This window comes from Lemur catta, chromosome 23 (genome assembly GCF_020740605.2).
Source record: "Lemur catta isolate mLemCat1 chromosome 23, mLemCat1.pri, whole genome shotgun sequence".
Lineage (NCBI taxonomy): Eukaryota > Metazoa > Chordata > Mammalia > Primates > Lemuridae > Lemur > Lemur catta.
In genome coordinates this window covers 1041188-1066983 of record NC_059150.1, presented here as the reverse complement: position 1 = coordinate 1066983, position 25796 = coordinate 1041188, and the positions used below count along the sequence as shown (strand labels likewise).

At 44.4% G+C, this 25796-nt stretch overlaps 2 protein-coding genes and 1 non-coding gene across 4 annotated transcripts in view; 2 read left to right on the top strand and 1 right to left on the bottom strand.

Annotated features, from left to right (window-relative positions):
- Positions 1-4884: 4884 nt before the first annotated feature.
- Positions 4885-9650, bottom strand: C23H1orf53 (chromosome 23 C1orf53 homolog). Of its 2 annotated transcripts, none has more exons than XM_045536509.1 (3): positions 9365-9650; positions 6306-6407; positions 4885-5105 (listed from the first exon to the last, which is right to left on the bottom strand). In XM_045536509.1, the coding sequence occupies exons 1-3, from the start codon at positions 9642-9644 to the stop codon at positions 5080-5082; spliced, it is 408 nt and encodes a 135-aa protein (XP_045392465.1). In that variant the 5' UTR covers positions 9645-9650; the 3' UTR covers positions 4885-5079. The 2 variants fall into 2 exon arrangements, with proteins under 2 accessions (XP_045392465.1, XP_045392464.1); XM_045536508.1 differs by having other exon boundaries at positions 4962-5105; positions 9381-9650.
- The window catches only part of DENND1B (DENN domain containing 1B), a 232323-nt gene continuing 214420 nt past the window's right edge, over positions 7894-25796 (top strand). Inside the window, exon 1 of the mRNA XM_045536506.1 lies at positions 7894-7937. The gene's annotated coding sequence lies outside the window, so the exon portion shown is untranslated. The remainder of the gene's footprint in view (positions 7938-25796) is intronic.
- LOC123627175 lies at positions 21031-21107 on the top strand. Its single transcript, XR_006731176.1, has one exon. It is a non-coding gene; the product is annotated as a small nucleolar RNA SNORD24 (small nucleolar RNA).

Genomic DNA, 25796 nt, shown 5'->3' with positions numbered 1-25796 from the left:
GGGAGGCGGCGGCCAGAGGTGCGGACGAGTCCCAGCGTCTCGCCGTCCGTCCCTCTGTTAATCCAAATAAATACATAAATCTTTGGATGCAATTTTTTTCCTCCTTTTCCTTTCTCTCTGAATTGATCTGAATCCCTCACCTCTGACCCTCAGCTCTCTCCACCTGTCTTTTATTTTCTGTTTATGCTTCCAAATCGCGAGGGGGAGGAGGCAGGGGTGGGCAGAGGGCACCGACGCGGGCCGGTGCCCACAGACACGCTCTGAGCTGCGTTCCGCCCCTCCAGCCTCTCAATAATCAGAGGAGGTGTTAATGGAGGACTCGCGGGTAACTGAACCTCATAAAGCCAAGAGCATCCTGAGGATTGGCGCAGCGGGGGTTGGAGTCCCGCAGCGCGCCCTGGGCTCCCGGCCCCGGGCCAGCTTTGCCTTCCCGCAGCTTGTACCTAAAAGATGCTGCCGCCAGCTGGTGCCTGCAGAGACGGTGGATGGGCGGTAGCTCCTGCGGGAAACTGGGCTAAGCCACTGATTGTTCACCCGCCGAGTCCCCGCCTTCCCCTCGCGGTCCTTCCTTCACTCTCCGCGCCCCAGGCTGGGCGTCGGGACCCGAGCGCTTTGGGGAGTGCTCTCTGCTCCAGGTTGGCGTTGGTGGCGGGGTCAGGGAGGGGGTTGGGGGCATCTTTCTGGCCTCGGCTCCAGCTGGGGGGTGGGGGTGGTGATTAACCTTCCGAGAGAGACCCGCGTCCAAACCCTGGTAGACCCGCGTTCGCGGCGCTGCGGCCGGACCCAGGACGGGGCGGGGGCCGTATTACCTGGTCTCAGGTTCCCGAGGGGCTGCGTCGCCCCGCGCAGTCCTGCCGCCGGAAAGTGCAGGGAGAACCGGGAAGCCGGCCTCGGGCCAATTATTTACCCACTCCCCCACCCGGTGCGCCCCTCACAGTAGGAGATGGGGGGGCGGGGGATGCAGCGAGGTTTCCGCGCCAGTGGGGAGGGGGTGTGCGCAGTGAGATTGGCCGCTCCAAGATGCAGGTCTGGGTAATGGTGCCGCCCTCCCTACCCGCCCCTTCCTCTGAGCCACCGCCGCTGCTCCTCCGCGGGGCGCGGGCCCAGGGCGCGGGGCGGGGGCGCACGCCTGCCTCCCAGCCGCCTGCGGGAACCGCGCGGGGTTGGGGCTGCGCGGTGCGGGGTGGACGCCGCTTCCTTGCCTGCCCACAGGCTCCCGCACGCAGTTCGGGTCGGCGGGGAACGGACCAGGAGCTGCGAATCCAAGCCCCCTGGCTTTCTCTTTCCATCCCAAATCCCAGAATGTCATTCAGAGTACCCCGGGCAGAGTCCCTCTCTCTACCCAAACACTTGGCTTCACTAACTAGTCCCATCAGCCAATTAGTCCTACCGGTTTACCTTTCAAACTCCCCCGCGCGCCCCACCCCCGACTTTCCCCTTCCCATCCGACCTCCTTCGCTCTTTCTTGGAGAACCCCCCATCTCGGTCGGATTTCGCAGCCAGGAGGAGAGACTCCTCCCGCGTCCATCTGGGCTTGTCAGCGAGGCCAGCGCACAGATAAGACTGTGATACCCGCCCGAAAACGCTTGGGTGCTCTCAACTCATCCCTGTCCAAAACAACGGTTTTTAACCTCTTTTGGCTCACATACCATTTTAGGTATTTGGTAACGACATGCATTCTACACACACACACAGACACACACACACACGCACACACACACGCAGGCGCGCACACTGAGGCTCACAGTTCAGAACACACATTGCTGGTGGGAGGATGCGATCGTCACGGACCTCCCAGGACCCCTACGGTCCACGATTCCTGGGTTAACACTCTCTTTTACGCCCGTAGTTCCAGGAAGGAGAGCAGTGGGTCTGGACTTTTTGTGTCATGAGCCCAACCTCGAAACTGTTAGTGAAGATGAAGGTCAACCCAGCGCCGGAGACGCCCCAGCACGCATGGGGCATCCCGAAGTCCAGGGTAGCTGGACGTCCCAGGGACAACCCAATCTCCGGCTGAAGGTGGCTTCGAGCTTCTCCGCAGCGTTTTCTCAGAAATAAGGCTCTGCACAGAGGCGCGCGAGAGGGCACAGACTGTCCTTCCCCAACACACACACATTTAAATATCTTCCTTTTCTTTTTCTCTCTCTCTCTTTCTTTCTTTTCTGAGGGAAGAGGAAAGTTTCGGCATCCAGGAGTACCTTTTAATTATTGAAAAAAAAAAAAAGCAACGAGTTTTAAATCCTCCAACAAGGGCAGATATCCAGTTGACAAACTCAAGGCGTTGCTCAAACGCAGAGAAGAGGAAATGGCAGGTGTCCGCCAGGAGTGGAGGGGGAGGTTCCTTTTGGGCTGGCCCGGGGCTGTGTGATCTTAAAGTGCTCACAGGATGCAGCATGCCAATTGCCACTCGTCTGGTAGTGAGCTGCTTTCCCCAGCCTTGTCTGGCGACAAAACCGAGGCCCGCAGATTTCGGACGGTGGAACCGCGTACGCGGAGCAGACTTCGCAAACGCCTGTGCAGTAGGGACGCTGCGTTGGAACAAAGACCCGCACCAGGTCCGGAGAGCGCCTCCCTTCTCAAGGCCCCATCTGCTCCAAACATACCCTGCTAGGGAGCCTTAAATTTTACTGGAGAAATAAAAGCCCCTCTCTCCCTTGCGCCGAATAATCCGTGGGGGCATCGCGGCTTCTGCAGAGAGAGGAGTGTGCGTCGTGATCCACCTGCCGCGAGGACCCCCGAGGTCAGGGCCCTGCCCCAGCCGAGGGAAGAACCATAGCTGCGGGAGTCTGTCTTCACCCCCAGCCCTAGTCACCTCCGCAGCAAGACCCCTCCGTTTCCTCTGAGTCGTTCCACGTGAGAAACAATCTAGAAATCAATCTCCTTTGATTTATTGAGCCCTGGGGCAGAAAGAGTCTCCAGAAACCTTGAAACTGGAGCAGCACCAGAGTTGGTTTGAACTAGGAAGTCTCTATTTCTTGGCACTCACATGTGTTTGTACACACACACCTAATAAGAACCCTGAATTTTACTTTACAACGTGCGAATACAATGTAGCTTACAGCGCTCGCGGCGAGGCCCATTTATGTGGCCGTATTGTGTTTAATGTTGGGAGCGCTCGCCCTGCTGCCACCCCGGCGTGTGGTTCGCACGCATCTCTCCAGAACCTCAGCGAACTTCAGACCAGGCTTCTGGCTCCAGGTGCAGGGAGAGGAAGAGCGTCTCTCTCTGTCCCAGGCCCGCTCCAGCCCCCCAGCGGCTCCTTTGCTGTTTGTCCATGAGGCTTGAAGTCCTGCCAGGAAGATCTGCCAGGAAGAATCACCACCGTCCCACATAAGGGTTGTCTGTGATGGATGTCCTTTCTTCTTGGGCCAGTTCCCTACTGCAGAGAGCACCCCGGGGGGACGCAAGAGCCGCCTGTGGGAAGGAGGATCCCAGGAGTTATTTCCACCTGCTGAGGAGCTTCCCCAAAACAGCCTTACATGGGGTCCCTTTTCAAAATGCACTTCCTTTCTTCATTCCCTTGTTTCTCCAGAAAGATGACTGTTTAGATTCTATTTCTTTCTCTTCTCCTTCTTGGGGCTGCTGAAGAAAGCATGATCCACACCCAACCCAGAAAATGGCCTTGTTAATCTTCAACTCGTGAGTGGGAAACCTGGAGCTAGCTGGTTGCTTCTTGTCCAAAGAATGGAAAGGAAACTGGATCCCAGGAATCTCTGTGCCTTTCTGGGAAGGCTAACTACCTCCATGATCACAATGCTGATTACCGTCTCCTATTCCCCTCCTCAAAATAATTTCCAGATAGGACCATGCCAGGCCACAGACACCGCTCTGTTACGTCCAAGGAAGCTCGTGGGCAGTGTTGCTTAGGGCACCATGGTTAGAGCTCCAGCAAAACCGGGGCACCAAAAAAGCCGACAAGTTTTTGGAGACAATTTAATGTTTGACATTTAAAAAACCCAAAGAAGTCATAATCAAAGGGAAAATGAGAACCTCACTTGCCTTCTTTTCACTTATTTTACAGTGAAGAAGGGCTTTTGTTCTGAACTATGGGATAAGGCATGGAAACCTTTTGGTTGCTTAAGATTTCTGAAACCCTTATTCCAGGCCACAGGCAGAGCCTAAGCTGGCCCCTGAGGTGTCCAAGAATCATTCAGATTTCACTGGGGGAGGAGGCTGAGAGTCAGCCCTGGGCAAAGCCCGCCTTCCAAAGGGGCAGCAGCCTCCTTTTACTGAATAGCCACCACGGGCTAGAAAGAGCTTCCCGGGGGCTGCTGTCCTCATAGGAAAGCAGAGAAGGTATGGAAAGAATAGTCCTTGTGAGCTCCTGACTCAGGTTGGAGACTGACATCTGGGGACAAGACCGCAGAGAATAGAATGGGTGTAAAGCTAACAAAATGTTCAAAAACAGATTCGCCTAGGAAGTGCCAAAAGCAACGGAGGAGGAAAGGGTGGGAGAGAGAAGAAAGAATGGTATAAGCGACACATCTTTAACAGACTGACCCCCAAGTCAAAATGATTTAAAGATTTTATTAGAAGAACAGATGGAAGATGAGAGCATTTCTTGACGCAGGATGGCAGTTCTGGGGTCCTCATATGGTGCACAATATATTATATTAATCTCTGTATAGCTCAAGATATAAATAAGATGAAGAATGTATTCAAACTCTTCTATTTGCCAGCAACCTTCCTTGGATTGCTAACACTGATGAGAAAACAGTGGGGAACTGAGACTAAGAAAAATCAAAAGCTACTAATGTGACCCGATTGCTACCATTTAATGGAACAATCATTATTTTCTTTCTTCAACATATGTGTCTGATAATGAAGCAAAAAGAAAGGAAAATAACTATCAATGTGCCATTTTAGAAACACATAAACATTTGCTAGATTTTTCATTTTATTGATGTTCTTTTAATATATGTATTTAAAATTAGTGTTCAAATACTAACAGCACAGAAAGCAATTCTCAATTAGGGCTTTATTTTTTTAAAAATACAAGTTCAACTAGACAAAGAAGAGAGATGAAATTGTTGTCAAACATAAAAATATGAATTGAATTGCTTCTTTTTAGATGGATCTTTAACATTGACTTGACCATATGGACACTGCAGAAAAAAGAAAACAAATTATTATTGAATTATTTGCCAATCACCTTGAAAAAGTACACTTCTCATGATGAGAAAAAGAAACTACTAACAATGTTACATAGATCATTTGATCTATAGGGTCCCGTAGACTAAGAGGAGAATATTGGCAACTTCAGGCAAATGGTCCTAATTAGGGTCCAAGAACCATTTCCTAAATTCATCCTTCCAACTTTAAGAATTTTACTTCAAAAACCCACTCTTAGAAAAGCCTCAAGTCCTCAATTTACACAAAGCTCTTATGCATTTGATTAGAATCAGCTAAGGGCATAGGAACATACATAAAAGTGAAGGTTTAATTTTTCAATACTGGCTATAATTAATACATGTATTTATTGTCTATTCTTTAATTATAAAGTAGGCCAGTTAAAGGAAATAACACCCTCTTGCACTAAAACATACAAAGTGTTCTGTAAACATAGGTTTTCTCTTTATAATCTCAACCCTATAACAATTTACCTTATTACTATGTCTTTAATAAGTAATAGTGTAGCACCTATTCCCATTTATTCTTTGCTCAAATTAGGAAAGGAGTAGTTAGTTCATCTTAATCAGTGAACATGGAAATGTATCCATTGAAATAAACATTTTAGGAACTGTACAGCACTAAATTTGGGGAAATCTAGTTTCACAGTTATTTTAAACACACACACATGAGAGACAGAGAGAGAAAGAGGGAATGGGGTATGGGCAGAGGGAAGGAAAAAAAAGAAAAGATCATTATCATGTGAAGGAAATCCACCTCTCAATCTCTCCATGCTGGGCAAGTTCCTATTTATTTAGCTAATCAAGAAGAAAAGTTTTCCAGGATCTAGTTTGCAACGTTCTAGATTTCTTTTCCTGCCCTCTTTGTACTTGCCTAGTGAACACAACTTATGTGAAAACTCATGAAAAGTTTCCTTGTAATAAAGAGCTCCCATGAATTTCAAATCACAGCATTTCAAGCAACTGATGCTCCGCAGTGCAACATTACAAACTTCCATTAACTTTAAAGGCCCTGTGTTGGTACTAAGAACTTCATTGTCCTTGGCTAAAGTAGCTTGTGAAAAGTGCACTCCAGGTCTATTTTGGCTCTTTTATTTGACTTGTTCAAATCATAGGTATTTATGAAGTTACAGAAGCACCGAAAACTGCTGCCATAATTCGAGGATTGTTACTCACGTGTCTGCAGGCAGAGCCACAGCATTTGCCCCTCTGCAAGTGGGCGAGCTGTGTGAGCACCACATAGCCAGTAGCTGGATCCACATAGTTTAGCTGGCCAGCCTGGAATGTAATAAAATAAAACAATTCATTAATCTCAACATTCATCGTATCTCCTCCCCATAATGTCTACTCATAAAATATTGCAAAAAAATTTAAAAAACAATATTAAACTTCTTTCCAGCAATTTTAACGGCACTTACAATTAAAGACTGAATGCATTCCGACATTATACACAATCCAACCTTAGGTGACATAAGGAGAAAATATAGTTTGAGAAAAATGAGAAGTTGATGGAAAAACAAGAACTCCTCTATGCCTAATAACTAGGTAGCCACTGCTCCAATATTTTTCATTTGGTTCCTAAGTAACAAGCTTAATAACAGGTGATTTAAATGATTTTAAGAGCTTAAGAGGCTGAAAATGAACTTTCACTCAGAAGTCGCAGTTACAATTTCAGGACTTAAAATATGTGGATAATGATTTAAACTTACAGAAAAGGTGCTAATCAAAACCAACAGTCCTTAAAGAAAAGTATTACCTTTGCTATTATTGAACACTTTTCTTTACCTTCATGATGTGTTACTCCATCGCATGTTTTACAATATTTTCTTTTTTCCCCCCAGAGTGTTACTAGTTGTATTTTTAGGCAAAACAAAAGTATTGTTTGAACATATTAACACTCACTGCTTTCGCAAGTTTAATCAAAAGCAACTTTTACTACACTATTTCAAGTATCAAGGAAGGATACCCTAGCTACATTCAAACATGGTTTTTAAAAGTGTCTCAAGTACTTTGTGTGAAGGTAAAAGTAAATAACAACCTCCTCTGTGGATTTGGGTCCCCTGGGTGTTACTATGTGGCCTTTAGTTTTTGTAGAGGCCTTTTCCACGGGCTCTGGTGGAACCCCTGCGGCGCGGTAGCGCGGCGCGCCAGCCCTGCCCAAGCCTTGCGTTCAGATGCGCGGGCAGCTCGCGCCCCCCGGAACGCGCCCGTGGGGCCGCGGACAGCGTCTCCAGCGTCGTTTCATAGCTGAATGTTTTGCTCCGGTGGAGGTTTTCAACAACTAGGTTTCGTGAATAAAGTGTGTAGCAAACGGACAGGCAGAGTCCGAGTCTCGGTTCGCTCGCAGGCGTTCCCGACGCGCTGGGACCCAGCCAGGCCGGTCCCGAGGCCGGTCCGAGGGACCCCCCCAAATCCTCTGGACCCCAAAGCGGATCCCATGAAACTGGGATCTCTAACCACTTCCTTTCAACGACCTAGTGTCAGAACTTCACTTCTTGATTTGCAAAGCCCACGTCTGGAGACTTGAAGAAAAACAGACAGACAGGGGGGACTCTGTAGCAGCCTTCTTGTCACTCTTCACAGCTTCTGGAGTCTTCCGAGGGCGACTCTGCCGGCCTGGAGCCCATCGCTGCTGCTGCGCATGCGCCTGCGCTCCCGCGTTCCCCGTGGACCGCGCGCCTCCGAGCTCGCGGCCGCCGCACGGACCTAACTCGTCCTCTATGAGCCTCGCTAATGGTGACACGCGACAGAGACGCGGCCCGAGCGCCGGCAGTCGGGCCGCGGAGCGAGACGTCCGGCGGGAGACAGGTAAGAGCCGCCCGCGCCGGGGCCAGCGAGCGCGTCGTGCGGCTGTCTGCGGTCCCGGGCGGTCGCTCGGCCTGTGACACGGGCGCCGACGGCGCATGGGTGCCTGGGGAGGAAAAGCGCCCTTCCTGTCACGGCCGAGCGACCCTGCTCCGCACGCCCCGGCGCGGGCTCCAGAAAGAGCGAAGCTTTTCGCTCGTCTCCGCCACGTTCGTGTGGCGGCTGGGGGCAGGTCAGCGCGTCGTTGCTGACAGTAGAGCGTAAGCGACACGGTCAGACGCTGCCGTCCCCTCCCCAGGGTCGGGACTCAGTTCCCGCTCTGGGGTCGGACGGCGGTTCTCGGGCCGCTCATGGCGGTGGAGAAGAGTCGCTTTGGGCCATCTACCCTTTGGCTGAAGTCATAAGTACTGGTCACACACACGTGCACACACTACACAGTACACACACACACGTGCACACTCACACTACACACACCTACACACGTGCACACACCTACACACGTGTACACACACGTGCACACGTACCTACACACGTGCACACTCACACTATACACACCTACACACACGTGCACACACCTACACACACGTGCACACATACCTACACACGTGCACACACGTGCACACTCACACTACACACACCCACACACACCTACACACGTGCACACACACCTACGCACACGCACATCTTATTATAATGAATAGGTTACTTTCATGTTGCTTTTCCATAGAGACTCAGTTTCGCTCTCGTTTCCTTGTAAAGACAGTAAAGTATAAACACGCTTCCTTGACGCCCCTTGACGCTCGGGTAGTCTGACGCGTCAGAAACTGCCCAAGGCGAGACCCTGGCGCCACAGGCCGCCGCTGGATCCATGAGACACGGGACGCGGCTCTGGAGGGTCCCGGGAGAACGTGGTCCCGACTGTCGTCTGCCGGCCAGAGGCGGGGCCGAGCGGGCAGCCAACCGCGAAGCGCGTCCGCCGGCCTCGCCCGCTCGTTGGTGAAGCCACCGCGTGGCCACGCGTTCCGCTGACACCGCAGACGAGCACGACGTGCACGCACTCACACGTGCGCACACACGTGGACGTGCATACACACGTGCACACACACGTGAACGCACACATACACACGTGCGCACGCACACACACGAGAGAGCGGCAGTGGGTCCCACGTCACGCCGGGGCTAAGCTCGGACGCTGACAGGAAAACAAGTCACACTTATACTCGACACGACTGCACGGTCAACTCTTTGTCCGGAACGCGAAACTGTCGCCAGTTTCGAAGCGAAACGGTCGGGGCGGGCAGCGGCGGGCGCGTCACAGGCCCGCAGCGACACCGCGCGAGCCTCCCCAGCTCTGCCCTAGCGGGCGGCGTCCCCGCGGGCGGCCATGCGCATGCGCACCGGACCGCGGGGGCGGGGCGGGGGCGTCTCACCGCGCAGGCGTCTCACCGCGCAGGCGGCCGCGTGCAGCTCCGCGATCCGCCGCTCTGCCGCCGTTAACTCTTCGCTCGCCGGGCGCGTCGCCGCTCCCTCGGGCCTGCCCGGCGAGCCAGGCGCGGGGCGGCCGCCGTCTCCCTCGGCAGTGGAGCGGAGGGTGAAGCGGCGCTGCTGTCGGAACCCGGGTTCGACCCACTGAGGCTTCGGCGGCGGGACGGCGGGAGGTCGCGTCCCGAGCGCGGCGCGGTTCAGCGCCCGGATGTTCCCGGCCGCCATGGCCGCGCCGGCCTGTGTGGGGCGGGGCGTCCGGCGCCGGGGCCCGCGGGCGGCGCGAGCGGCCGGGGACGCGGCTGTCCCTGTCGTCGGCCGGGGACGCACCGCGCGGCCTGGCGGGGAAGGGCCACGGACCGAGCCGAGCCCGCGGCCCCCACCACCCGGCCCCGCTGCGGGAAGGACACGGAGCTTTAAGGCAGCTGAGGGGACTGAGGAGCTGCCGGGATGGGGACGAACGGGCCGGTTCCAGCTCTCTGCCCCTAAATGCTAAGTGACTCTTCAGCTGCTGCTTTATTTTTTTTTCCTGAGATGAAAGCTGGCCTTTTTCCTCATGTCAGGCTAGACTTAGGATCGTCCGGCACAGTCGCTACGCCTGTTAAGATCCCAGAGAGCGATGGTCTGTCGGTGCCCGCGGGGGTGGCCGGGTCGGGCACCTGGAACCTTCGTGGCCGGCCTGGGGCGAGGCCGAGAGCGCGGTCGCACTCGGAGCGAGAAAGGCGCCTTGCCACGTTGCTGAGTATCTGCAACATGCGAACTGAAACTGTGTTGCCTGTCCGATAGGGGAAAGTTATCCTGATAACCCCATAAAACTGAAGGTGAAAGAACGAGAGCAAGGCCGGGAGGTCATTTCAGGTGTTCAATCGGCGCCACCCCACCCCTCCCTCTAGCGTGGGTCTCCAGAAAGGAGGGTTGAAGAGCAGCAGCTTTGTCCGTGCTCGTCGGTATTGAAGAATTGAGGGCGAGAATCGCTCTTTTAGGGCAAATGTAGGTTCTAACATTACACAGGAGAGGCTGGGGCGGTGGCTCACGCCTGCCGGCACGCTGGGAGGCCGAGGCGGGAGGATCGCTTGAGGCCCGGAGTTCGAGACCAGCCTCGGTAACACTGCAAGACCCTGGCTCTTAAATTTTTAAAAAGTTGTGCAGGAGAAGGGTGACTAAACCATCGTGTACCTTCTGTATGCCTTGTTTTGGTATTTGTGTTTACTATGCAGACCCATAGTCATATTTTCATTTTCTTAAGTCTTAGGAGCTGATATAAACAACCTTGCTAGTTCATTATAAAGCTCAGTAAATTAATAAATTGGAATCCTCTTTTGCTGGTCAGTTTCCTTTGTGTTGGAATAAGAAGTAAGGATCTGGATGGGGACTGCTCAGTGGTCTGAGAAAAGATTTTAAAACCTGGAAGGCTAAAGGGGGACCCCAGGGAAACAATGGAAGGGTGGGACCAAACTTCAGATCACGGAAAATGAACAACCATGATTAGCAAAGAGAATTCAGCACAGATCAGCCCGCCCCCAACCCCAAATCTCAAACAAAGGAAATAAGTTTGGAGGTTCAGATTTATTGCACTGTTTTTGAAATTGAGGATCAGGCCATACTAAGCAGCCATGACATCAGTTCAAAGGGTGGGAACAGCATTTTACAGACATGAAATAGCCTAGACCAGATTTAAATAGAAAATAAATAGAGCCATCTTATCTAGGAAGAGTCCTGTTACAGGTAACTTTTGTTTTGGTGGGGCTGAGAGGGTGGGAATGACTATAAACAGGTTGAACAGGGGGGATCTTTGTGGTAATGGAATAATTCTGTATCTTGACATTGATGGTTACACAAAATTTACATGTAATTAGAAGTCATAGAGCTATACATTGTTTCAGTGTCAAATTCCTGGTTTTCATATTATAAGCGTGTGAGATGTAAGCACTGGGAGCAACTGGGTAAGGGGTATATAGAAATAGAACCTCTCTGTACTCTGTTTGCAACTCTTTGTGAATCTATAATTATTTCAAAATTTACAAGCAGTAATTGCAAAAAGATATAACAATGGCTTTCAGATTATTTGGTAAGGCAAATCACTTAATTAACCAGAGCCTATTTTCCCTATATCCTCCATCCCCAGGTCTAAATCATCCTGGTGAGTCAGGCCTACAGGTATTTAGGCTGAGAAAGCTCTTCTGTACTTTTCACACGTTACCCAGTGTGTGCATTCTTATACATATATCTTTAAAATATAATCAGAGTTGGAAATCTGTATAATTAAAAGATGAGAAAGTATCTCAATACTAATAATTTTCAAATACTTGCTAATGTGATTATAATATCATTTAGACATTGAATAGATCATCTGCCTCCTTCTTCAGTTTTCATTTGACTTGAGAGTCAGTGTCCTTGCACACCGTGTGACTTTCATCATGTCTTTTGTTTTAAAAAGCCTCCTCAGGGCCTTACTCATCGTTTATCCTAGCGTGTGTTCATTTCTTCTCAGATTCTCTGCACTCACAGTAGACAAAACTGTATGCAAGTAGGGCACTAAGTCCTGCCTTAGAATGGTAAAGTTCTTACTTTATTTACAAAGCATTTACATCTAGATTTGCTTTAGAAAGAGTTATTTTGTGCCACAACTCTACATGTAACATGATACTGGAGGTATTTTATAACCCTTCCCATCCTTTGGGATCTTTATATTGATGTTGAACATGCTTGTTATGCTGGGGTGAGGGAGTTCAGAGACATGCATTCCCCTAGATTTCATTTACATTAACTTTTATTAGTTATGTTAGGACTAATACCTGGTAGGTATGTTAGGACCCTCTAGGTTGCAAGATATGGATCGTACAACTCAATCAATTTGGTTACAAGAAAAGAAATTTGTTTTCTCATATAACCATGAAGCATGACTTGATTCTGGGCTCAATGATGTGACCAGGGCTCTCTCTTTTTCTGCTTTGCCTCATCCGTGCAAATTTCCTTTTCAGGCAGGCTCTTTTCTCATTGGTGAAGGATGGCTGCAAACAGCTCCTAGGGTTTCCATCTCATTTTTGTCCACGTAAAATGAGAGAGTCTGGTTATGAAGCTCCAAAATAAGAGAAGCCCTTTTCCATCCTGGAAGTCCTAACAGTCATGTCTCCATTGTGTGTCCCTTTCTGAACCATCATTTCTGAACCAGTTGTTAGGAGTGTAGGTTATTCTTAAGCCAATCAGGGCCCATCTGCCTTCGGGCAACCTACTCAAACCTATGGCTGAAAATGGCCTCTATTAATGCTGGGGACACAATTAATAAATGACCGCCACGATGTGGCTTTCAAAAGCAAAATAAATTCTACAAGCCCACTAACTCTTTTTTAGTATTTACTATTTAAATGTTTATCTTTAAAAAATTTTTTATTGTTCCTTCTGTCCCCTCTAGAATTCCTTCCTTTGATCTCCCACAATAATTTGTGTCATGTTAGCTTTTTCTATATAGTAAATTTTGGCATTGTTTTCCCAACATATCATAAACAATAGGGAACATGTCTTTTTCAATTTTGTATCTCCACAGTCCATCTTGTACTTTTGTCCATAGTCTTATGGCACATAGTGAATAATGACTAATGAATTTCTGAATGAATAAATGAGTCATCAGTTCTTCATTCTGAAATACATATTCCTACCTGCTGAACAAAAATGAAATTTTAAATTTTAAAATTAATTTTCTGTACATAATATTGCATATTTATAAATATGTATTATTTTATTAATTGTTGCAAATAAGTACTTTAAAAAAATAACTGAAAGATACTAAATCTGAAATCTTATTACATTTATTAAATAACAGTGGGCTGTTTTACTGACAGACAAGACAGTTGCATACATTATCAAATGATTTGATCTAAACCCTTGAAAGGATAATACCTTAAGTATCATCTTTTACTGAATTACAAATGTTTTGAGCTGTTAGTGAACAAATTAGTGCTGGAGCCACAGAGCCACCCACAGACTTGTCCATACTCTGCCTGTTTTGCAGAGTTCCTTTTGGATGCCGATTTACGTATTTGATGTTTTTCAAATAGCCTATTGGTGTGTTATGACATGTCATGCTCGGTGTAGAGTGCATTTTCACTATCAATTCTTGTGATTGAGAGCAAATGTTACATGCCCCTAAGGTTGCCTGTAGGAAATCTTTGTTTCATTTAATTGGACATCCAATAGCACACTTAGTTTCACAGAGCTGGTCTTAGAAAATTCTTCTGGGAATTATAACCATTTCTATTTGCAAGCCCAGCAAATCTCTGCTGACTTCACAGTGGATGCTTCTCCACCAGTGTCGCATGCCCAGAGCACTGCTGCGTTCGGCTCTTATCTTTCCACTTTGTTTTTGTTATCTTGGACGAGTGTGGATGGGCTATGTAATACGAAGTCCAGCCATGTCATCTTTTCATCCACTCTCACAGTCATTCTTTAATGAACAGTAGTCTGGCTTCTATTCCCAATGCCAACTTAAAGCTTCAGGGATGGCTTGATTGCTAAATCCAGTGCACTTATACGGCACCCACCTAGAACCCCATGTGCCTTTAGAGGGGTCAGTCATCTGCCCATCAGAGCTATTCTCTTGACTTCTTAGATCCCAAATTCTTAAAATTTGCTTTTTATCTTTACGATTATTCTTTTTCTGACTTTTTAAAGGGCACTTCTGCCTCCTCTTCTTCCTTAAATGTTCTTTCGAGTGCTTCAGCAGGTCTCAGCCCACTGCTCCTCTCACTGTATAATACTGCCATAAGTGATTTTATCCATGCTTATGTTTTTAATCTATTACACTATACTAATGACTCCCATATCTCTTCATCAGGGTCAAAGCTTGTGAGAGCAACATGCCTGTCTAGCCATCTGCTGCTGGACACAGACATTTAAAGATACTGCCAACTTGGCCAGGTGCAGTGGCTCTCACCTGTAATCCCAGCACTCTGGGAGGCCACGGCGGGAGGATTGCTTGAGCTCAGGAGTTCGAGACCGGCCTGAGCAAGAGTGAGACTCCGTCTCTACTAAAAATAGAAAAAATTAGTGGGGCAACTAAAAACAGAAACAAAAACTTAGCCAGACATGGTGGTGTATGCCTGTAGTCCCAGCTACTTGGGAGGCTGAGGCAGGAGGATCATTTGAGCCCAGGAGTTTGAGGTTGCTGTGAGCCAGGCTGATGCCACCGCACTCTAGCCAGGGCAACAGAGCGAGACTCTGTCTAAAAAAAAAAAAAAAAAAAACAAATATTCTGAATTCATCATGTCCAAAATGGACTTAACCATCATTACCTTTGAAATTTTATTTCCATGTTTATCTTATATTTTAAAGGCATGGGTGCCCAACCATCCATCTAATCTGGAGGTCTTAAGGGACCTTAAACTCCTTCTGGATCTCCTCATCCAGCCATCGGCCGGTCCTACTAGTTTTACCGAAATGGTCTCAGATTTTATCAAAAATGTTTCAAATTCGTCCTCTCCTTTGCTTCTATCATTGTTCTAGTTCAGTTAATTATCATTTCTCCCCCTGATCCCCCTCAACTACAGCTGGAACAGAATAGTTCCCTAATGTAAATAATACATAATGAAGGCTCGTTATGCATCAGGGCCCTCTGCTGAGTGCTGGAGATTTATTCGTACTTTGCACCTGCTGCTTATTCTGACAAGAAGTCCTACTCTGCATCTCCACCTCAATCTTCGTGCCCATTTCCTTGGAGTGGCAAGGTTATACCTGTCCTTAAAGCCCGACCTCCTTTAGTAAGCTTTCTCCAGCTGCTCACCTTGCTCCTGTCTCTTAGTTTCCCAGTCTCTGCAGGCTGGGCCGGGCACCCTGCCTCAGTGCTGTCATAATATCCAAAGCATGACCTTCCCTCTGCACTTTCCTGTTGCATAATTTTATGAGTTTTTCTTTACTGCCAGACTGTGATGTCTTTAACGGTAAAGATTGCCTTGAGAATCTTTGTATGTTTAGTGACACAAGTACATAGGAAATGCTAAAAAAAATACTTGCTTAAATGAATGGATTGAATGAATAATGGCAGCAAAACCCACATCTGAGTCAAATAGGAAAGAAATGAGACAGCTGCATTTTCCTCTAATATTTTAGGTCACGAATCAATATTGGGTTTTACCAATACATCAGTTGTTCTATGGCTATTGTTCTGAGACACAATATACTAAAATAATGAAGTCACTGTGATTTTACTTGGCAATCTATTTAGTAAGTTGCCCCCAAACAGTCATTGAATTAATGGTAAGCACAGCGTATGAGCTGAATTCCAAATGAAGTAAGTATATGTTGACAGTGAAGCGCAGCCTTGTTAACCCTGAACAATCATTTCAATTATAAACTACATGCACACAATCACTGTCACATAAAATATCCAGACTAATTACTTCTAGCCCTTTTGTTGTGCAAGTATTAGAAACGAAGCCTACTCTTACGTGTATGCAATATAACAGTGAAATCTTGAGAAAGAACATTGATTTTTTTAAAAAAGCAAGAATTTTTACATTATTAAAATAAATGGATCAGTATTGTGCTTTTAAAGTTATATGGGCAGCCCCTGTTTTGTAGGATTTCTCACATACCAACACATTTGTAACAGAGATGGTGGTTCAGGCCATAAATACAACATAAAATCAGAGCGTTGCTCTCCGCACTGTTATTGCTGCCTGAGGGAGATGAGCGTGTCCACTGTTCCGTGACTGGAGTGAAAGGCACACGGAGTTTCAGGTCAGATGTCCATGACGTTGCCGTGTCTGCTGGTCTACTGAGTGTGATCCGTGTTAATATCTTCCCGGTGGTGGGCTGCAGCGGTACGCCTCAGTGATCCGCACAGCACGCACGGCCCCTTCAGGTTTTCTACAGGTGTAGAACTGATGCGTCTTTGAAATCCCGTGGAATGCGATTCTATGTGCAGTTAAGTTGTACCATGGAACTGTGAGAAATAAATTTCTGTTCTTTATAAATTACCCTGTCTCATGTATTTTGTTGAAGTAGCAGAGACAGACTGAGACATCTTGCATACCTTTCACTGTGTGTGTATGTACCCTTCAGCGGTATATGGTATTGTTTTTTATGTTGTTAAGTTTTACATAAAGGGTTTCATTCTACTGTATAACCTTCTAAAACTTGATTTTTCAATTAACTTTGTGAGAAGCATCTATGTTAATTTATGCAGCTCTAACACATTCATTGTCCTTATGTATAGGATTCTATTTTGTAAATAATCCTTAAAGTGTACAACATCACTAATCATCAGGGAAATGCAAATGAAAAACTATGATGAGATATTACCTTGCACCTTTTAGGATAGCTATTATCAAAAAAATAATAAAAATAACAAGCGTTGGCAAGGATGTAGAGAAAAGGGAACCCATAAGGCACACTGTGGGTGGGAACGTGAATCAGTGCAACCACTATGGGAAACAATGTGGAGGTTCTTCAAAAAATTAATAATAGAACTACCATATGATTCAGCAACCCCACTTCTGGTTATTTATCCAAAGGAGTTGATATCAAGATCTTGAAGAGGTATCTGTACTCCCATATCGGTTGCAGCATTATTCACAATAGCCAAGACATGGGAGCAACCAAAATGTTCATCAGCAGCTGTATGGACAAAGAAAATGTGGCACAGACATGCAATGGAATATTACTCAGCATAAGAAAGAAGGAAATCCTGCGATATGGACAACATGGATGCACCTGGAGTCCCTTATGCTAAGTAAAATAAGCAAGCCACAGACGGACAAATACTACATGATACCACTTCTATGAGAAATCTAAAATAGTCAAACTCATAAAAGCAGAGAGTAGCATAGTGGTTGCCAGGGACTAGGGCAAAACAGGGACGTATTAGTCAAAGGGTAAAAGTTCCAGTTTTGCAAGATGAATAAATCCTAGAGATATACTGTACAGTGTAGTGCCTATAGTTAACAATGAGGTATTGAGTATTTAAACATTGCTGAGAGATTAGATCTTAAATATTCTTACCACAAATAGTAAGTATGTGAGGTGATGGGCGTGTTCATCAGCTTGATTTATTTATTCTGCAATATATGAAAACATCACATTGTACACCATAAATGTATACAACTTTTATTTGTCAAGTCTACCTTAATAAAGATGCAGGGTAAGAAAAGACAGTTTATTTTTTACCCATGCAAACCCACTGCTGATGTTTCTGGTCAGTCAGCTCACCTTTAAGCAGTGATCCAGGAATTCAGGCTCCTTTTATGTTTTCGTGCAATTACTTTTTAACATATAACCTCTAAGTTTGCTGAAGATACTTAACCTCTTCAGCCTGGAAGTGACTTCACTTCACTCCTGGTCATATTCCCTCACCTGGATGTATCCACTCTGTACTTTCCATCCCTGGTTCTGTCACTATCATTACCCTTTGCGCTTCGTACCTTTTTTTAAGACATGAAAAATTATATGTCACTTCTCCCAACAACCCCTAACACTGGGCTATAACAGCCTAAAGGAATAGAGCCACACCTACTAGTTTATATTGCAATAACCAAACTAGATCTTTACGTATGGTAGAGATGCCTTAATAAATATTTATATAGTCTTATACAGTAAAAATTTTTGAGTACGTTCAGAAACTCTAGTTTATTTAATTTTTACAACATTTTAAGATAGATATTAAATATATAATCATCTCCATTTTACAAATGAGGGAACCGGTCTTTATCACACTACCAAATATTTAAGTGCACCAAATCCTTGCTTTTTTTTCCCCCTCATTTATTCTATATCCAATTAAATCACCAAATTCCACTTACGTTTCTCTCATAATGTGTCTCCCTTCCTTTGAATTGCTATTGCAATCCAACATTATCATTTCCATGCCTAAGTTACCGTAAAACTTTCTAAGTTATATTTACCACCTCCAGTCTCTTCCCTAATTCATTCTTAACACTGTTGTCAAAATATTAAATAATAATACTCACCGTTTTTATTGTCATTTTGTATTATAGTTCAAAAATCCTCAATGTGACAACTTTACACGTAGGGTAAAATATGAACTCATTACCTGGGCATTTGTGGAGCTCCCACACGCTGACCCCTGGAATATCTTTCCAGTCTTATGTCCTATCACTCACAGAGTCAAACACTGTTCTAGCAAAGCTAACCTTCCTCATCTCCCCTAAATTATCCACGTTGCAGACGTGCTCTTTTGTCTCCCTAACAGCTATCCCCTCCCTATTTCCCAGTTTTGTTTCATTGTCCATCACTTCCCCCTGTGTCCCTAAGGTAGATCCTGACTAGGCTTAATTAAATTCTGGAAACTCCACTTTTCTTGCCATTGATTGATTTGTGCAAATCGGTGGCCAAAGACACATGAGGGAAAATTCCTCAGGAAGACGACCGGAAAAGATTTTCTTACTCTTCTAATGAGGCAGTGGGAATTGTGGTTTCTAAGAATACGTGGCATAGTAGATATTTTTTTAAAACATTCTCCTTACAAAATATCTAAATGGAAAAATAAAACTGTCATTTTAAAAGGCATAGTTGAACCTGCAAAAAGTAGGGAAAATCTAGGTACTAAAAACTGAAAACTGAGATAAATGTTTGAGTTGTAGTTTGTCTCTGGCACCACTGTTGCCTGGAGAAATTTGTCAATCTTGACAACCACGATGCTTGGGTTTTAGTGGCTGAATGGGGTCAGGAGATAGTGCCTTGGCCTGTGCCAGAGGAGCAGTTTCAGCCAAGATCCCTTTATAAAGTTGAGACAATTAAGGGGCTACACCCTTATTCGGGGCCGGGACTGGGGTGCAGTTGAGTAAGGAGTGAGGCCCTTGCCTTACCGTGGGCACAGCCCTGCCCTTAGGGAATGGGTGGACTGTAACATAAATCCCACCGTCCCTGGTGGGAGAAGGCAGGATACTTGTCTGCCTCTGTCTAAGCTCCCCCGGAAATTTATAAAGAGAGGTCTGCTCACACAAGACCTTGGGGTTAAAAGTTGTTTCCTACTTTGTTCAGTGAAATCCAAGTCAGGATAATAACAAGAATTTGAACTAAATTGGTAGAACCCCCAGTTGCCTAAGAGAAGCAAAAAGAGAAATAAATTCTCTAGAGTAGTAGTTCCCAAACTCTTTGACACCAGGGGCCGGTTTTGTGCAAAACATTTTCCCACAGACAGCGGGTGGGGGAGGGGTAGAGGTGGGGTCGCCCCCCTGGGCTCCACCCCAGATCATCAGGCATTGGATTCTCAGGGGAGCAGCAACCTGGGTGCTTTGCATGCGCAGTTTGCAGGGGGGTTCCTGCTCCTGTGAGGGTCTGATGCTGCTGCTGATCCCACCAGGGAGAGAGGGTGAGCGGTGGTGGGGGGCTTCGGTTGGCGATGGGGCGATGGGGGGATGGGGAGCCACTGCAGGTGCGGCAGGTGTGGCTTCCCTCCTCCCCCAACCCCCGCTGCTGCCCTCCTGCTGTGCGGCCTGGTTCCTGGTGCCAGACTGAGAATTTGTAAATAAGTCAGCTTCAGTCCTGGCCCCATAAGATCCCTATAGAAAAAGCCCTGCTGGGCTGCGTGAGGTGGAGGCCGAGGCTGGTGGATCGTTTGAGCTCAGGAGTTCAAGACCAGCCTGAGCAAGAGCGAGATCCCGTCTCTACTAAAAATAGAAAGAAATAATCTGGACAGCTAAAAACATATATAGAAAAAATTAGCCAGGCATGGTGGCGATGCCTGTAGTCCCAGCTACTCGGGAGGCTGAGGCAGGAGGATGGCTTAAACCCAGGAGTTGGAGGTTGCTGTGAGCTAGGTTGACGCCAGGGCACTCTAGCCCGGGCAACAGAGTGAGACTCTGTCTCCAAAAAGAAACAAAAGAAAAAAAAGAAAAAGCCCTGCTGAACATGACCCCACAGCCCAAACTTAAAAAACAGACGAGGAAGCCAGGCATCATGGACAATGGTAAACACAAATAATGACCAGCATAATTTGACAACCAAAACTTCCAAAAATGGAATGACTGGTGTTAGGAGAAAAACTTTAGACAAATTAAATTTGACAGTTTAATTGAGCAAAGAACAATTCACAAATCAGGCAGCCCCCAGAACCAGAAGAGGTTCAGAGCAGCTCCAGGGCTGCCACAGGGTTGGATGTCATTTATGGACAGTGAGGCACAGAAACAGCTAGATTGGTTACAGCTGGGCCTTTGCCGCAGGTGAACCTGGCTTGAACAGTCACTCAACCTGTGGCTGAGGGACGTTCGCTGCTGTGATTGGCTGGGACTTGGCTACTTGCTACAAGGGTAGGTTATGGTCTGTTTGCACATCAAGTTGGGTTATAGTTTATCATGTGGGAAGAAACCTTTAGGTGGAACTTAAAATGTGTAAGAAGGCAGCTTTCGATCAAGCTTAATTTAACAATGGATAGGGAATATAAAATAACCGTTTAAATTTTTAAAGATACAAAAGTTAGAATTGAAAACATGAGACAGAACCAAGATAAAAGATTTAAAAAGCCAGATAGATTTACGCAAAAATCAAATGGAAATTCACAAATGAAAAACAGAATAGCTAACATTAAAAACCGAATGAATGAGTTAAAGAGCAGATTAAGTACAACTGAATTAAGCATTAGTTAATTAGAATTAATAGAGAATCCAGATGATGTAAAAGAATATTTGCTATCTGAAAGATGGTGATGACACTTTAAAAGTAAAATAAAATAAAAATGGAATTAATTGAAAATTAGAAAAACATATACATACATATATAAAGAAATTATCCAGAATGAAGCATAGAAAGAAAAAGAGATGGGAGATTTGAAATAGGGGTAAAGAGATATTTAAGATAGATGGAAGATAGAACTCGAAGGTCTATCATTTGTCTAACTGGAGTTCCAGAAGGAGATAGTAGAGAGAATGGGAAAGAGCAGTAAGAATTTTTTTCTGTAACTGATAGAACATATAAATTCTCAGATTCAGAAAGTACAATGAATTCCAAACAGGATAAATGCAGAGAAATAAGCACTAATGAACAACATGGTGAATGTGCAGAACATTAAAATAAAGAGAAGATCTTTTTAAAAAGCCAGAGAGAAAAGGCAAATTAGCCACTCAGGAATTAAAATTAGACTAACAGCAGACTTGCAAGCAGCAACAATAGAAACCAGATGGCAATAACAGCATAATTTTGCAAAATGCTGTGATAAAATCTGTTAACCTGAAATTGGATATCAAGATAAGCTACCTTTGAAGAATAAGGGTAGAAAAATATTTTTCAGGCAAAAACTAAAAATATTTACCATCAACTGACACTCACTAAAGGAACTTCTTAATAATGTACTGCAGAAAGGACTGAGATGTGAAAAGGGAAGATAAGCAATGATAATTATAAATTTGTGAGTGAAGCTAAACAAAGACTGATTATTTGAAATTATGATACTAATGTCTAATTAATAGGATTTTAAAATACTATTAAATAAAGTTAAAATTATAGTCAACAGTGGGCTGTAAGCCTAGAGAGGGATAAGCAGAATTAAAGAGATCAAAATTCTTGTATTGTTTTGAAGGACAAAAAAGCTATTGGATAACCTTAGGTTTAGTTAAATTTGCTTACTAAAATTAAAAGTTAACCACAAACAGTATAGAATTAAAGCATATAATTTTAAAAACAGAAAAAAAATGCCATAGGAAAAATATCAATCAATCCAAAATATCATAGTAAAAGAAAGAAAAAGAGAAAAATGAATAAGAATAAAATTATAGAAATAGACTCAAATATATCAATAATCATAAATAAAATGAACTAACTTCTCAGCTAAAAGAGAAAAATTATTAGAATAGGTTTTCAAATCTACATAGTAGTTAAAAGAAACACAACTAAAATATGAACGTAGGATGGGCGAGGTGGCTCACACCTGTAATCCCAGCACTCTGGGAAGCCGAGACAGGAGGATCGTTTGAGCTCAGGAGTTCGAGACCAGCCTGAGCAAGAGCGAGACCCTATTTCTACTAAAAAAATAAAAAGAAATTATCTGGACAACTAAAAATATATAGAAAAAATTAGCTGGGCATGGTGGCGCATGCCTGTAGTCCCAGCTACTCAGGAGGCTGAGGCAGTAGGATCGCTTGAGCCCAGGAGTTTGAGGTTGCTGAGAGCTAGGCTGACGCCACGGCACTCTAGCCAGGGCAACAGAGTGAGACTCTGTCTCAAAAAAAAAAAAATAATAATAATAAAATATTTGTCTCAAGCTAGCTAATTCTCTATATATGTTCTACAGAAAATTCCTTAAGGATTCAGAAAATAAATAGGCACATCTATGGTTATATGAATATTTTATCTGTAGTATAATGGTTCAGAAGTTAAAGATATGTATACCACTTTTCATTAAAATAAAGCTCATATTTTTAAAAAGCCCATCTACCTCACTGGAATTTAGAAAACTGAATACTAAAAAAAAAAATCCCCAAAGTGATAATTGTCTTCAATTTATTCAATTAATAATTAATCAAATTAAAAGCAAATCACTAACAGGGATATTCAGATAGATTTAACAAGTATCTTAACAGTCCACTTCTTAAAGAAATGTAGGACCAAATTTTTATAAACATTATATAAAACTCTTTACAAATTGCAAATAAATGGAATACACAAAAAAATCCATAATTAATATAGCTACTTTTTCACTAATTTCTATTCTCATGTTTGGGAGAAGTGCTTAGTGTTTGATTCTGAATGATTTCAATGCGAGACAGCGATACGTGGTTAGCCTGGTATCTTGAATTTAAAGAAGTGATGATGAATGCGCTGAGAAGTGGGCAGTGAGAAAATGTCGGGAAGTTTTCAGGAATAAAGCTGCATGAGCTCTTGACCTCACATGTGCAAATTAATTTAGCAAAAGAGCTGTAATGTGGCCTGGATCTTAAGAGAAATGATCATTTCGTTCCCTTTCCTGAAAGTGCAAAGGATAGAGAAAAGGGTAAGAAAAAATAATTCTGTGTCTCAAAAGATTACAAATGGAAAATACAATGTAAACCTTAGGTATTTTAACAGCAAGAGGCATATGTTGAGAGAAAGAGACCTTACATTAGTGTGTTCTTTTTTTTTTTTTCTCCCTCACCCCCCATTCTTGCCAAACCTCTGACCAATACACTCGATGCTCATCACAGGCACATTTTACTTCCGTTATGTCATCTGATCTTGTTTGTTTTCTATTTGAATTTCCACTGAATCCATTCTCTTGTGATAACTGTCAAAATTTCCATTGTTTTAATTTTTTTATTGTACTCTCCATTATCTTTGAATTCCTATAACTAGAACATTATTAAACTTGTCTCTTTTAAGTGCCATGTTCTCATTTGTCACTGTACTCCTAAAGGACTTAATCCTTAGGTATTTGAGGTATTCTTTGGGAGTCTTTTTTAGGAGTATGCATTTCACTGACCGGACGGATTTGACTGAGACTTTGAAAATATCATGATACTATGTTAATCTTTCCCATTAATGCTTTATGTCTTACGGCTGGGGAGTCGGTCCCTCTTTTTGAAATTTTTAGCCCCATTTCCTATAAAGACTCATAGTTGGCTTGAATTGGGGTCTATAATAAGTAAGAAATATGGTCCCTTAGCTTTTCTCACTCTTGCTGTTGGGTAGCCTCTGTGCTCTGATCTTTCTCAGGTTTCCATTAAGTACACTCTTGTTTCTAGAACTAAAGACGAAAAGAGAACCTCATAGCTATTTGCAGAAAGTTGTAGTATTTTCATATGTAAAAGATTTTAGAAGAATTCATGAAAATCAGCAGAGTAGAAGTAAGAGCGATGAAACGAAAGTACAGGAAAAAATGTTGAGCTTTGTGTAGAGAAAAAGGGTTGGCGTTCACAGTTTTATAAACCCGCCTCTGGGAGGCAGTAAGGTGTAGAGGTTGAGTGTGGCTCCCACGGACTTCACATCTGCTACGACCACTTGCCCGCTGTGTGATCTGTACCTTGGTTTATTCTGTGAAATAGGTATAATAGTGAAGCCTCCCCCATTGGGTTTTTGTAAGGATTAAATGAGATACTTCCTGCCGGGCACGTACAATTGTGTCTGGTACAGAATAAACGTTCAATAAAAGTTAGCTTTATTATTATGGAATAGGCTGTCTGCTTTTGTACCTTCTCCATCATTAGAGGAATTTAAGCGGAGGAGGAATAATAAATTGGTAGGGATTTCACAGATAAGATTTAAGTATTGGATAGCTTCTTCAACCCCTCAGATTTGTGTGTCTATTATTTTGTTTCCAGTGAATACCAAGGTATCTTTCACATATGACAATGGTGGTGTTAACCTATATAACGTGCTTTGTTCCTGGTGGTCCAATTCCAATGCTACAGTCTCCTGTAGGTGATCTGGGAGCTCAGAGTCGGGCAAAGAAACCCACCGCTGAAGTCCAGTCTACTGCTGACCTCATGGAGCAACGAGCTACACATGCCAGAGACCTAAACACATAGGCTGTGAATTCAGTTCGAGAAAACCACTGAGGAGTAGGTCTTTTGATAATTTCCAATCTTCCCAATATGATGGCAAAATTTAAAAAGGGCCATGGCATTCATTGTTGGTAAGACATAAATGGGAAAACGAACACCATAGTATATTAGCAGGGATATAAATTGCAAACATTTGGGAAAGAAAGTTGGCCATGTCTATTATAATCTAAAACGCATTTTCTCTTTGACCTACCAAACTCCATTTTAAAACAGCTTTCCCATAGACATAGAAACATCCTTATTTAAGGCCATATTTAGAAACTTTATTGGGGCATTGACCGTGGCGGTAAAAAAACGTGAACAGTCTCATTGTCCATAGGGCAATAGGTAAACGCAGTAAATGCTTCGTGTGGAATAGTGAGGGACAGTTTAAAAGAAGGATTTAGATTTCTTTCTGTTGACTTGAGAGGCCCATGATGTGTTGTTATTTGCGTAAAGCAAGTTCAAGCATAATATTTGTAGTATTACCTAATGCTTGAAACAGCAAACAAACAAACTAACAAAAACAGCTTCAAACCTCCTTTGTTTTTATATATAATGGTGGAGGTGAGGTTGGTCACCAGGTCGACAACCTCAGTTACTTTAGTGCTGGGTCTAGGAGGGAATCATTTCTACATACATTATTGCGTTGTTTGACATGCAATAGATGAAATTTTTATTGGAATAAAAGAAATGAAAAAAATTTTTAATTAAGGAAGAACTTAATTACAAAATGTACCTACTTCCAGCACAATGCAAATTTCTTGAGAAAAATACTCCCACTCTCCCTTCCTGTTCTTTTTTTTATTATTCCTTTTTCTTATTTCTTTCCCCCGACAACTTTCTTCGTTATCATTTTTCATTCCCCACTGCCCCTCAACAAAACCCCACAAAGTATTTTTGTGAAAATGGGAACATA

Coding starts and splice junctions, on each gene's coding strand:
- C23H1orf53 (XM_045536508.1), bottom strand. CDS start 9,644: ATGGCGGCCGGGAACATCCGGGCGCTGAACCGCGCCGCGCTCGGGACG. Junction 6,408..9,380: donor TGCACGCGGCCGCCTGCGCG/GTGAGACGCCTG, acceptor ATTACATTCCAG/GCTGGCCAGCTAAACTATGT. Junction 5,106..6,305: donor GTGGCTCTGCCTGCAGACAC/GTGAGTAACAAT, acceptor TTTTTTCTGCAG/TGTCCATATGGTCAAGTCAA.